Source organism: Mauremys reevesii, linkage group 3 (genome assembly GCF_016161935.1).
Source record: "Mauremys reevesii isolate NIE-2019 linkage group 3, ASM1616193v1, whole genome shotgun sequence".
Classification (NCBI taxonomy): Eukaryota; Metazoa; Chordata; order Testudines; family Geoemydidae; genus Mauremys; species Mauremys reevesii.
In genome coordinates, this window is record NC_052625.1 from 197026336 (window position 1) to 197040573 (window position 14238).

The 14238-nt window shown below is 42.9% G+C and overlaps 1 protein-coding gene across 1 annotated transcript in view; it reads right to left on the reverse strand.

Annotated features, from left to right (window-relative positions):
* Positions 1–14238, reverse strand: part of PKHD1 (PKHD1 ciliary IPT domain containing fibrocystin/polyductin) — a 306693-nt gene that overhangs the window by 256704 nt on the left and 35751 nt on the right. The window contains exons 14-15 of the mRNA XM_039532757.1: positions 8262–8475; positions 3150–3300 (exon numbers count right to left, since the gene is read on the reverse strand). Of these exons, the coding sequence (XP_039388691.1) occupies positions 3150–3300; positions 8262–8475 (365 nt within the window). The remainder of the gene's footprint in view (positions 1–3149; positions 3301–8261; positions 8476–14238) is intronic.

The window sequence follows — 14238 nt, forward strand, 5'->3', positions numbered from 1 at the left end:
AGGATGTCTGACATTTTTCTCCCACCTTCATGCTTCATTTGGGATCAGCTGATTTAATTTACCAATAATTGTACAAATCTCTTAGGCACTTCTATTGCCCCCATCCCCTCAATAATGGAGCACGTCACAGTCTAATGTAGTTCGTCTCACAATGCCCCTGTAAGGTAGGGTGCTGGGCAATGCTATTATCCCCATTTTAAAGATGGGAAACTGAGGCACAGAAAGGCTAAGCAACTTACCGAAGGCACAGGAAGAAATAGGCTCACTAAAGAAATATTTGGAGCCATCATGAACTACCAAATTGTTTAACAGCTACCCGGCAACCTCGTGACCCTATTTTTATTGCCCTCATCCCTGCCGTTGTTTGCCACACTTATTTGTTGCATCTTGCCTCATATTAAATTCTAAGTTCTTTGGAGCAGGGACTGTCTCCTACTATGTGTCTGCCGAGTGCCCAGCACAATGGGATCCTGTTCACAACTGAGGCATCTAGGTTTTCCCACAATATAAATAAGATAATTGTTATAACGGTCCAGATATTCAGCTGGAGTATATCAGCAGCCCATGAAGTCAGTGGAGCTACACAGATTTCCAGCAGATGAGGATCAGCCCCAACCTCTGCAAAGTGATTTGAGATCCTCAATTGAAAGGTGCAATGGAAGTGTAAGGTCTTACTATAAAGAGGCAAAGTCCTGTTACTGCAATGGTATGTTGTGCTGCTTGTTAATAGTGCCATTATCCAAATACACAGGGTGCTGTTAATGCATTTTACTGTCTGGTATTGAAGCTGGGGACCATTATTTCCAGTGGAAAGGCAAGGCCAGTTCACATGACATGATTTAAACCTCTATCGTGAAGCATGCGTAAGCTGCAGTGGGTCATAAATCTTAACAGGATGCTGTCAACTAGAAAGGGACCAAAATTAAAACCATTTATCTGAACTCCCCCCACCCCTATCCACTCCCACCCCCATCATCCCACCAATTTGGGGGAGATGGATAAAATGAAGCCTACTTCCAAAACACCTCTGGATTCATTAAGCAGACCCCAAACCCAAGCATCCCTGTCTCTGCACATCTCTCCCCGCGGTTTGTTCAAGCCACCCAGGACTTCATGATTTTCACTATGCTGCACAGCACAGCCACTAGCGGGGACAGAACTTGGATCCTCCTCTTGCTCCCAAAGCGCAGGCCTCAAGCACTCGAGTTAAAGAACAATCTGTTTTCAGTGCTGGGACCACAGAGTCTATCACACACAGTGTGTGTGTCATGGAGCAGGCCTGATGCCATCCAGGAGCACCCAGTAGCTCACATACACCATAGCCTGTGCTTTATGATACATTTGGGAATTAGTTCTGCATTTCATTTAGGGGAGAAAAAAACAAATAAAAAGAGTAGCCGCCAAAGACTGGTCCGAAGAGGTCACCCTGCTGGCCCCACAGCAGTGCTGACCTGGAACATTTTCCCTTAGCTGTGCAAACTACTGGTATTATGATTAGTCAGGCTGATTAACAGATGAGGAAGTAAACAAAGCAACAAAAAGGGGGAGTCATCCTGGCCCCTGCAAAGGGCTAGAAGCCCAGGGAAATGTGGTTGCCAGCATGAAAGTGGACAACATCGACGGGGAGCGGGGAGGTCTTATGTAGCCTTCTAGGGGCCAACACTCTAGGCCTAGACTGAGTCTTAAAACAATGAGCAATAACAAAATTAAAGGTTTCAGAGTAGCAGCCGTGTTAGTCTGTATCCACAAAAAGAACTTTTAACACTTTCTTTTAACAAAATTAACATGTTTTAAGGGAGTGGAGAGTAACAATATCACTTTAAGAGATTCAGCTGTAGTAATAACCCTAGCACCCTTCATCCAAAAGAGCATTACAAACAACAGGCCAAATTCACAGAATTTTGACCCAATAAGGACTTCAGAATTTGGTTCTATATACATAAAGGAATCATTAGGCCATGGCAGTGCAGCTCCTTCTGGGGTGGAGGGCATCAGCTAGATGGCACAATGCATAACAATAGGGAGGTGGAAATTTCAGCCAAGGACAGCAGAGTTAAAAGTTACCACAAAATCTTTAATATCAGCACAGAGCAAACAGGACCTCTGTTTTCTAGGTCTCATCCATGCTTAGTAGATTACCTGATACTCTGTTTCTCTGAGGATTTATCAAGCATAAAAGGCACCGCCGATGCTGCTGAGTGGATTGAGGGGTCTGCCTCATCTCACTCACACCAGTTTTTACATGGCTATAACTCAACTGACTCCAAAAGAGTTACTCCTGTATTACACCAGCGCGAATGGAAAGTGAATCAGACCAATGTTTTGCAAACATGCTTACACAACTAAGCCATTTCCACCATCATGAGAACAGCAGCTCTGAACACAGCCTGACACTCCCATGCAGTCTGTTTGGGAGATTCTGAGCAAATAACATTTAGGGTGAGGGTAGGGGTGAGGAGATATTTTACATTTACCAAACTCTCCACACCACCTGCACTTCAGCAGCTATGATGAATTTGTTTCATCGATCGTGTTCTCTGCCACTTCACACCCTTGAGATTTTGAAGGGAGATCAAGAAAATGGCTCACAGGATTGCAATTAAAATTGAGGCAGTTTTTAAAAGGGGCGGAAGGGATACATTTTGTTCTCTGATTATGACGCTCTCTCTCTGATACACACTGACCCATCTTTCAAAGAGCAAACAGGTACAAACCAAGGCATCAAAAGAGATTATTTGGGCCGAACCACTGCTTCGTGTTCAGGCTCCAACGGCAATTTAGAACTCCTAGTCTCCTGAGCTGGGATCTTTGACAAAGGGATGTAGATAAGGGGAAAACTACATTAGGAACAGAGCTGGCATTTGTACATAGAAAGGAGAGTCTAAAAAGAAAAAAAAAGACATAAGCTATAAAGGAAGTTAAAGGAAACAAGGCAGCCCTCATTTATATTTGATCAATATGTGATTAACCATAGTTAACCATTAATTCATCTGCTGTGCATTAGAACTACTATTCAAAGTTGGAGAGCATTTAATATTATATATTGCCACTGCTCAGCCTAAATTGTTTTTTTCCCTTTAAATGTACACAATATTACAAATTTAATTTTAAGCTGTTTGAATCAGTCTGTAAAAAAGATTTGATTATACCTGAGTGTTCTGGCCCCAGTTTTTCCGTATCTCAGTAATCTTGGCGGTAATTGGCTGATTAGTTCCCTCACACTCCATCTCTGCCTCAGTTTCCATGGTAATGTTACAGGAGCTATTATAGATGAGAACTTCATCTCTTTCCACTTTAGGGCTGAAACGAGAAGGGAGGTTAAATGGGGTGTCATCAATCTTAATGAAATGCAATTATTTTTACTCTTATTAATCATTGCAAGCCATTAGCTTGTGGCAACTCCTGCCCACCATTTGTCAAACTTTGCAAATTTCTGTAATTTTGTTTCCATTCTTTTATTGTTTATTTGTTTCCCCCCCGCACCCTTTATCTGCAAACCCTCCTGATGACAACACGTGCAGTAAATATCTCTCCATGATGCCTTTCAGCTTCAGAAAACAGTTATAAATGCTGGCAAATGCTCTTCCAGGACCAAGGGAAGGAGGTAAGTGCAGAGAAGGACTAAGGAATTGCCACTGTGAGAGTCAAAGATGGAAGCATACCCCAAGCAGGGTTTGTCTGGATCCCCCCCACCCCCCTTTCCCTATCTTATTCACACTTAGCAATGGGGAATGAATAACTTGCTACTCCCTTAGGGCAAGCGGAGAAATTGGAAAACCACACAACTGGCTAACTGGTCCCTAATTCCAACTGTGAAAAAATGAGCTCATTTAGGGTTCCAATTCCTGCTCCCCAGCTGATTGCAATGATGCTTTGTTGCTAGCACTGGAACATTAACTTAGTAAATTAATTAAACTTACTTAACAGCCTAGACTAAGCAGATTCGATATATGTGCCAGTTATACGAAGACACTTGCTCCAAAGGCTTCTGTCACACAGAGAGAAGGAGGAGCAGCAAAGGTAATAGGTAAAGGGGGTTCTTACTGCTGACAGCTGCTCACTTTGGTAGCATTCTACTATGGGGAGCTGTGAAGGTCTGATCCGAAGTCCCTTGAAAGCAATGGAAAGCCTCCCAGTTCACCTAACTGAGCTTTGGATCAGGCCCAGGAAGTACATGTCCCATTTTCATGTCTGGCTGCAATTTGCATTCCTTTCCCCAACTCTCCTCCTTTCCCGCCCAAAAAATTCAGTGAATTTGTTTGTGGATTTGTGTGTGAATTTAGATCTGATTTCAGAAAAATGAAGTCCCCGGTTTATCCACAAACCCATCCCAGCACAGCGGGCAGCAGCACTACCCAACCTCAACCCAAGGCCGTCTATCTCAGTCACCGTACCTATTACAGAGAAGACAACCCAGTCTCTGGGCCTGATTCTCCACCGCTGTTCACCTTGTGCAGTGATTTACACCAGCTCAAAAATGCTTTCCACTCTGAATTGGTCATATCATGCACCCATTGTACACAGGTATAAATGGTGACACAAGGTGCAAGGCAATGGCGAATCAAGCCTGCTAATTCAATTCAATCTATTTGGCAGTGGTTTTCGTGATGTGGGTATCCAGTCACTGGGAATCTGGATGGAGACAACCAAACTCTTTTCTCAGCTCAAATTCAGAAATAACAGGTAAGGGTTTAAGCTGCTGTAACTTACATGATGGGGGGGGGCTAAAAAGAGATAAGCTACAACATTGTTCTACGATGCACCTCGGGCCAGACTGACAAAAGGGCCAAAGCGGGCTAGTTGCTTACTCCAAGTGAAATCAACCCATCTGAAAATCTGGCCCTTAACTTGCTTGGGAGTACCAGGATCCCAACCAACTGATAAATCTGCAGTTTTCAAACCATGCCATTGTTCCAGGAGACAGCAGCCATGGCAGTGGGTTTGGGGGATGTTTGTTTTATTGACATTTTTTAGCACAATAGATGGTGTATTAAAGACAGAGTTGCATTAACAAAAAAGGTTGCAGGTATTGGAGCCATTTTAACAATGATTTTGTATTTATTTATGTAAAGAAATCGTTCCCTCCACCACATCAGTAACAGAAAGTCAGCCTTAAGGAATAGCATTAGCTTCATGATAGCAACACTTTGAGAACTATTCTTGTCCTGTACAGTAATTCAGTGGGCTGCATCATATTTTCTGCTGCAAGGAAAAAATGTATCCTTTAAATAGCCAACATTTTTATGGGGAGGTGGCTATATCCAATGTTATAAACAAACTAAGGGCTGGATCCAGCTTGCATGGAAGTCATTGGGGCTCTCGCAAGAAACAGGAATGGGAGTTTAATCTGATCTTACATTGGAAATTAATATATAAGTAATGGACACACTCTGTATGGTCCTGGGTTAACCACAATGGTAACAGTTACTTCATTTCTGGGCACCTCACTGCTGGACAATGATTAACGAAGTGGCGAGCTTAAAGAAGTGCAACAAAAATAATCAGAGCTGGAGAGACAAACTGAAGGTTAAGGGTCATGTCTTGATCCCACTGACATCAATTGCCAAACTTGCATTCTGTTCAATGAAAGCTGGATTTGGAACTAAGAATTAAACACATATGGGTCTGACGGTCCTCATGGTTACACTAGTGGAAGTCAGGAGTAAGTTAACTGAAGCCAGAGTGAAACTGGGGTTTGAAAAGACGTGATCACTAGAGGAAGACAACAGTTAGAGCTGGATAGGAAATGGCTGTCAGGTCCCACAAAAATTTTCACAATTTTGAATATTTTTCTCATCCTGAATCTGGATAAAAAGCCAAAATATCGAACACTTCCACAAACAGATAATCAGGAAAAAAAACAGATCAGGTCAATCAAAATGTTTTGGTTCATTAATTTCAGAAGCTTTTCTTTCAAATTGTGACCTTTTTTATTTCTTATCTTTTTTAAAGTATAAATTAACTGAAGTTTAGACACACAGTTGTTTTGAACAGGAAACTGAAACTTTTTTTGTTTTGAAAATGTTGAAAAGGGTCATTTCAACAAATTACAATTTTGGAAGTGGGAGATTCTTCATAACTGACCCTTTCCCACACATTATTTTGGGTTCCACAAATTAGCATTTTCCAACAAGCCAAGTTGTGTCAGAAAACACGTGACCAGTTCTAATAACAAATCTATAATACTGGAAGAGAGTAAGTGTAACCCACATCTCCTGGGTGTGGTTTTCTGTCCCATCTGAAAAAGTGGCACTCAGACCACTGGTCGGGGGGGAGAATCGACCTAAGATACGCAACTTCAGCTACGAGAATAGCGTAGCTGAAATCGCATCTTAGTCGCATCCTCCCGGTGCTGGGTCAACTGCTGCCGCTCCCCCGTCGACTCCGCTTCCGCCTCTCGCCACGGTGGAGTACAGGAGTTGATGGCAGAGCGATTGGGGATCGATTTATCGTGTCTACACTAGATGTGATAAATCGATCCCCGATAGATCGATCACTACCAGCCGATCCAGAGGTAGACGTACCCTCAGAGAGAGAGATTGAGTCTGTTCTGAAGCCTTAACTAACAGCCAGCTGGCTTTTAGCTCATGCAGTAGAGGCTCATGCATTTCGCTCCTGAGGCCCCAAGTTTGATCCCACCCGCTGAGAACTGGGGTCTGTTGGTGTTACATAAGCACCAAATGGAGAGAGGAATTATTTAGCATAGTAAATGGGGATGTGAACTTGCAGCATTCCTACTGTATTTTCCACTGCATGCATCTGATGAAGTGGGCTTTTGGGACATTTATAACTAGACTAGACAAAGCATGCCATAAAAGAATTATATGAGTTGGCAGGGAGAGAGACTGGATGACCTCAAAGGTTTTTTTCTCCCTTTGTGGATTCTATGAGCCAAACACTGAAGCCCTGACTAGAGACCTGATTCTTCAGTGCCTTGTGTGGGCAAACCCACTAAAGTAGAGATGGTAGGCTTGATTCTTCTCTTCCACCACTGCAAACCAGGCATAGAGCCATTGGAGCATCCACGTCGATGGAATTACCCAGGTGTAAACCACGTATAAGGGAGAGAAGAATCAGGACCCTGTGTATTTATTTGTGTCTATTCAGTGTCTAGAATAATCTGGTGCTATGTAAATCAGAAATAATAAAAAGCAATGGCACAGATCCTTAGCTGGCGTAAAGGAGTAATAGCTCCAGGATCTGCCCCAAGGAATCTGATTCTCTTCTGACCGCACTGACTTTATACAAATGTAAATCAGTTGACTCCAGGGAAGTTACTCTGCTTTATACTGATGTGAGCAAGAGGAGACTCAAAGCCCAGAAACCTCAGACCAGGCTAGCTTCATGTGGCTTTGGGGTTTTGAAAAAAACATTTACACAATGGCAGTCTTGTCCTCCTTGTTAAATGCATACTGTAATGCCTGCTGCTCTCACCATGGCGTTTAAGTCCCATTGATTAACTTGTATCTCGCAATAGGAGAACATGGGGCCAGATCTTCAGCTGGTATAAATCATAATAGTGCCACTGAAATCAATGGTATGATGCCAATTTACATCAGCTGAGAGTTTGGCTCAGTTTACAGAAAATCTTGGGCCAATAACCTGGTTTATCTATTTGGTTAGGAAGAAGGACTTAAAAAAATACAAATGGGAAAGTTTCATTCTCTTATTTTTTTCTCTCCACCCCTCCCCACTCCCACCACAAACTTATAAGACTAAATTCTTTGCAGGTGTAAACTGGCGTAGTTCCATTAACATCAATGGAGTAGTTCCAATTTACACCAGCATATTTGGCCCATGTTTTCCAAAGCCTAAAGCTACAGCAACTATCTGTGCACCCTTGTTGAGTAAACAACATACAGCCTGCCAGATCCTCTGCGACTTTTTACCCATGAATCTCTTTGGAGAGGTGAAGTGGGGAAAAAAAATCCCTTCTGGTTTTCATAATGACTAATCCTTTCCCCCCTTGGCATTCACCAGATGTTGCTTTGGATCAGAAGATAAATATTAAAATCTAAAGAGGAACAAAGCGGGCTGTTTACTAGATGGATTTTCTGAGGTCTCTTGAATGCTTTAAAAGATGTGGGGGGCAGATGCTTTGATATGCACGCTGAATGGATTTCACAACCCAGTGGAGCACACCAACCTAGGAAATAGAAATCCACCTCCTCCATCGCCCAACTCTGCAAACACTAAGTGTCTTCTGGGAGACGCTGAGCAGCACCAGGCCCACACTGCTGTGGGATAGAGCCAGGGCTAACCTGAAAAAGAGGCCAGCAAAAAGCGCCTGGGGTGAGTTGACTTTTGTCTTGTTATCCAGCAGAGAGTCGTCATCACACAGGTATATGTAAGGCCTGGCTCCTGCTAGGCTGTATGCTCCTGCAGTGATATGGACGTCACACTGGATATATGTGGTCCCAGCTCCTTTGCAGTCTTCTGAAGGATGGGTCAGGCCACAGAGAACAGCCAAGGATGCTGCAAAGACAGAAGAAAAAAAAATACTCACCCACATAAGCATTGGCACTGATGCAAGTTAGAACCATATGCTGTGCCACTGAAGTCAATGAGAGTTTTGCTATTGCCTTCCATGGCAGAAAGGTCATGATTATTTTCTCAGCCTAACCCTTTGGGAACCACAACCCTCCATTCTCACAATCCATATGATCTATTTATTACTCTGCCAGTTGAGTTTGATAAAGGTAATAATTGGAGATATACCAATCTCCTAGAACTGGAAGGAACCTTGAAAGGTCATTGAGTCCAGCCCCCTGCCTTCACTAGCAGGACCAATTTTTGCCCCAGATCCCTAAGTGGCCCCCTCAAGGATTGAACTCACAACCCTGGGTTTAGCAGGCCAATGCTCAAACCACTGAGCTATCCCTCCCAGCCCTCTTTTGTCTGTGTGGATAATTATGATCCTTTGGCAATATCTATCCAGATGCTCTTTAGAATAAAGTGACCCCTTGTGGGAGGCAAAAGCAAGCAGTGATTAGCTAAGGAGATGGGCGTAACTGCTGTCTGGAGGAGATGGGCCATTGTTTGCTTGCTTCACCCCAGCAGTACAGTATGTGCTCAGATCCTCGATTGTTCAGCGGAAAGGGAACATTCTCTACACTATTGTTCCTGTGGCTGGATCTGCACTTCATGAAGAGAGCGTTGTGCTCAACACACTGGGGTCTGAGTGGGCTAATGCAATTAGCCTTTCACCGTTTGGAGACGGAGGTTCACACTGGGGAAAGCTGTTGGAATGGAAAGCACAAACCAACTGTGAACCTTTCACCAGGAAATGTTGTCTGGTGATAAAGTTCATTGCAGATTTCAAGCTCAGCCCTGGTTCAGTGAGAGCATCAACAGAGCTTTGCAGGCTTTTCAAAGGAATGGATTTGCAGTGGATTTGGAGCTTTTGCTTGGAATCTGTGTGAAACTTGAGGCTTTGCATGACTTTAACTCAATGGGTTCGGGGGTTTTATTAATTTGCTTTAAGAGGTTGGTTGGTTGGTTTTTTAAAGGATAGGTTTTGTGAGCTGAAAGTCAGGTGGGAAGAGGTTTATGGGCCTACAGGAATAAAAACCAGAGAAAAAAATCATTCAAAACCCTGAGGGTTTCATATAGCTCTGGGAGGATCTCCACCGAGCTAGCACTCATCAAACAATGAATAGCTGAAAGGAAGGATGGTCTTGTGCCAGTGATTGTTGTTTGCATTTCTATGGCTCATCAGAGATCAGGACCAGAGCTGGTTGGGAATTTTTCAGTGAAACTTTTTTGTTGTTAAAAATGCCAATTTGGTGAAACTGAAACTTTTCACGTGAAAGGGCCAATTTTGACAAATTTCTTGACTTGAAAAACATGTTGAAAAAAGGTTTCCAAGTTGGCCCGTTCTGATGTTTTCAAAACAAAAAATTGTTCAAAAGGACTTTTCAGTTCAAAATTTAAGCTAATTGTACTACAAATAATTATTTTATTTAAAAATGGTTGAAAGTGGACTATTTTGAAATGATCAAAACACAACACTTGATTGACCCCAAAAAATTCAGCTTGTCAGTTCGTAAATGTTTTTTGAAATTTTGACTTTTTAATCCAGAGTTGGGATGAGAAAAATTTCTAAAATCTGGAAAATGTTCATAGGACAGGAAAAGCATTTTCTGCCAAGCTCTAAGCAGGATACCATTGTTCTAGGACCAGTTCAAACACATATAAACGAAGCAATCCCTGCCTCAGAGTTTATCACAATCCAGGCATAAAACAAGAGACAACAGGTAGATAAGAGCATTGCCGGCAGATCAAGGGAAGTGATTATTCCCTTCTATTCAGCACTGGTGGGGTCACATCTGGAGTATTGTGTCCAGTTTTGGGGCCCCCACTACAGAAAAGATGTGGACAAATTGAAGTGTCCAGCAGAGGGCAATGAAAATGATTAGGGGGCTGGGGCACATGACTTATGAAGAGAGGCTGAGGGAACCGGGCTTATTTAGTCTGCAGAAGAGAAGAGTGAGGGGGGATTTGATAGCAGCCTTCAACTACCTGAAAGGGGTTCCAAAAAGGATGGAGCTAGGCTGTTCTCAGTGGTGGTAGATGACAGAACAAGAAGCAAGTTGTAGTGGGGGAGGTCTAGTTTGGATATTAGGAAAAAACTATTTCACTAGGAGGGTGGCGAAGCACTGGAATGGTTTACCTAGGGAGGTGGTGTAATCTTCATCCTTAGAGGTTTTTAAGGCCTGGCTTGACAAAGCCCTGGCTGGGATGATTTAATTGGTGTTGGTAACCAGCTGAGCAGGAGGTTGGACAATATGACCCCCTGAGGTCTCTTCCAACCCTACTCTTCTATGATTCTATGAAGACAGAGCATAAGGTAGCAGTGAGAAAATACTGATCAGCATAAGGAACAGTAGTCAAAGTAGTTTCAGCCCTGTCCTGAAACTTCAAAATTTGCAAAAATCTCTACTGAAGCACTCCAGAAAGGCAATGACAGGTCCTGGCTCAGAGGGCCATGTGGCTGGTTGGGCCCGAAGCACATTGTTCTCTGCACAGAGCTGATGGACTTGCTCCTGTAGTGCCTGATTCTCAGCAACCAGCTATGCTGTTTTATGCTTTGTTGTATATTGATCCTCTGCCTTACAAGAGATCACTCCAACACTGGGTTAATTTACAAACTCTAGTTTTATTGTGGCTGCTTACAATATGGCTTCTTCAGCCTCATGGCTTCTCAGATAGTTACCCAGGAGGTGTTGCTTTCAAGCAGTTCCCCTCAGGAAACAGTATACTGTATACTTGCATCTGAAGAAGTGGGTATTCACCCACGAAAGCTCATGCTGCAGAACGTCTGTTAGTCTATAAGGTGCCACAGGATTCTTTGTTGAGTATACTGTATGAGAGTGTCTGCGAGTATTCATATTGTTAAATTCCTTCTCTTTTAAAGAAAATTGTCAAATACCCCAGGAATAACTGATAAGGTAACCTAATTCCAGTTACTTGACAACTTGTGCAACTCCACTTGGGAAATACTAATGGTTAAGGATGCCAATGGGAATCAGTTCAGCACCAGAGGTATTCCAGAGCAGTCTGACCCAAGTACTGGAGGGCTTGATGGGAATCTGGACAGTAGCAGTTGTGTTGATAGTGGGAGAGGATGATGATCCAGAACAAGCTCAATGAGATCATGACTACACATTTTTCATATCGCATTCTGTAAAAAGTCTCTCTTTAGACAGATCTGTTAATATGTCCTCAATTGTAGGCAGAGGGGAATGGCTCCATTTCAAAGCTTTGATTAAAGTCTTTGGGTCTATGCATATTCTCAGCTTTTCAGATGGTTTTCTTACCACCACAAGACTGATTTTCTAGTTTGTGTTCTTCTCTACAGGATGAATAATTGCACAGCTCTGTAAGCTCTGCTGTTCGTCTTTCAATGGCTGTTGTAATGCAATGGGTACTTTCCTTTTTTGGCAATTTAACTGGCTTCACACTGTTGTCAATCTATGTTTTATAAACACCATCTTAACTGTCCATCTCCCTGAAACATATCTTGATACTCCCACTGTATCATCTCCTAGTTCAAGGTAATATCATCCAATGTATCTTAGTCATCTTGCTATCCACTTTCATTATGTTCTGGAACTGTACTTTTATCCGGTTCATGGCTTAGACAGTCTTGCTGCCCAGAAGCAAAAGTGCGGTCTCATCACCTATGACCACAAAGTCCAGTCTGTATTTTTTCCCTTGGATTTCCTAATTTAATTTTACATTTCCCCAATGGGTTTTAATGTGATCTGGTTGTACATTGTTAACAGTTGGTTGGTCTCTTCCAACCATATGTCTGGGTTCACCAGACAGTGGCCCACGTTGTAACATTATCCCAATCAATCTAATTGAAATTGTATCAGGTTCTTCCCAAATAACCTGGCTGCATACAACTGTTTCTGGTGCTTACAAGGGTCTTCTTGCACTATATTTATCATCTGTTCGGTCACTCATACAATGTCCTCATACTCGTTACTCTCTTTAGTTACTTCTTTTGTTTTTCTTCTCTCTGGGGAAAAAAATAAACACTTGGCTGCAAAACGATTAAATTTTGTCAGAGATATGGCATTTTTTCCTCACAAGCTAGACACTTTTCTTTCTGTCTTTCATGGTTTCTCCCACAGTATTGACGTGTCTGTAGCATTGTCATCTACTGATGTTGGATCTGGTTTTGATTTCTCTTTCTTATGTATTGCATGGACAAAGCTTTCCCCCAAAGTCAAGTCAGTCTCATATCTGGTCACACTATCCGGTCTCTTATCCATAAATCATTAATATTTCCAAAACTGCATCTGGCTGCTAGCATTTTTAAATCAGTGCTTTATTCATCTATATCCTCTCCAGCTGCTTGATCCCAAGTTAAGAAAGGATATCTTTCCACCATTTCATTCTTCCTGGGGTTAGAGAGAGTACCAAAACAGCCCGTTATTCCTTTTAAGGTGTGCTGAGCTTGGGAAATTTCCACACAGAGTCTCACTTACCTCTCTCCTTTTTTCTCCAATCAGGTAATGAAACAGTTTTATTTTCACAGCATCATCTTTATCTTCCAGTAGAGTTAAATTCCTCTTTCCAGCTCTTCCATGCCTGAACTAAATTCTTCGCTTGCCGGTTTAATGTCCCCAGAGGCTTCAGACCCTCCATTTTTCTGTTATCGGCCTTGTCTTATAACACAAATTGTATACTCACAGACGCATTCTGCTCTCTGCAGTGCAGCTCTGAATGGTCTCCCCACTGTTTAGGACAGGGGTAGGCAACCTATGGCATGAATGCCAAAGGTGGCACACGAGCTGATTTTCAGTGGCACTCACACTGCCCGGGGAGGGGCTCTGCATTTTAATTTAATTTTAAATGAAGCTTCTTAAACATTTTTAAAACCGTATTTAATTTACATACAACAATAGTTTAGTTATATATTATAGACTTATAGAAAGAGACCTTCTAAAAACATTAAAATTTATTACTGGCACGCAAAACCTTAAATCAGAGTGATAAATGAAGACTCGGCACACAACTTCTGAAAGGTTGCTGACCCCTGGTCTAGGACTCGATTACCATGGCCACCATGTTTTAGGCTTCGTTTTGTCTGGATCATATGCTATATAAGATCTCGCTCTGACATGGGATTAATTAAACTTCAGCTTCTCCAGCCTACTGGCTTCTCAGACAGTTCCCAAGGAGGTGTCGTTTTCAACTGTAGGCTGCGCAAAAGTGTCTGCTAGCACGATGAACTTACTCCTGCAGTGCCCGATTCTTGACGATCAGCTGTGAAATCCATGCTGCACAGCTTGGTTATCCATCTGGAGGGGCTTACTGGCTCATGCAGAGCCAGCACCCCTTGGAATAAGGAGCCAGACCTGCTCAGAGAGGTTGGTTTTCCAAGCAAACTGACATGGACTGGGAAGTAGGCAGTCAGTCCTAGTGGTCAGCACAGTGGTGGTCAAATGTAGTCACCAGAGCAGGAGTCAGGCGCCAGAGCCAGGGTCAGAGCTGGAGATGGAGCCAGGGGTCAGGCCATCGGTTGGAGCTGGAGACAGTAGCCAGGGGAAGGAGGGGGGCACAGAAGCAGGGATCTGGAACAAGGCAGGAAGGCAGGAACCAGGCAAAGATCAGGAATCAGGTGAGAGGGCAAGGTCTCATGTAGCACTCAGCTAGGGATTCACCTAGTTGCTCCAAGAACTTCCTGTGCCTCCTTCTGGCTTAAAGATGAGACCGAGCCAATCA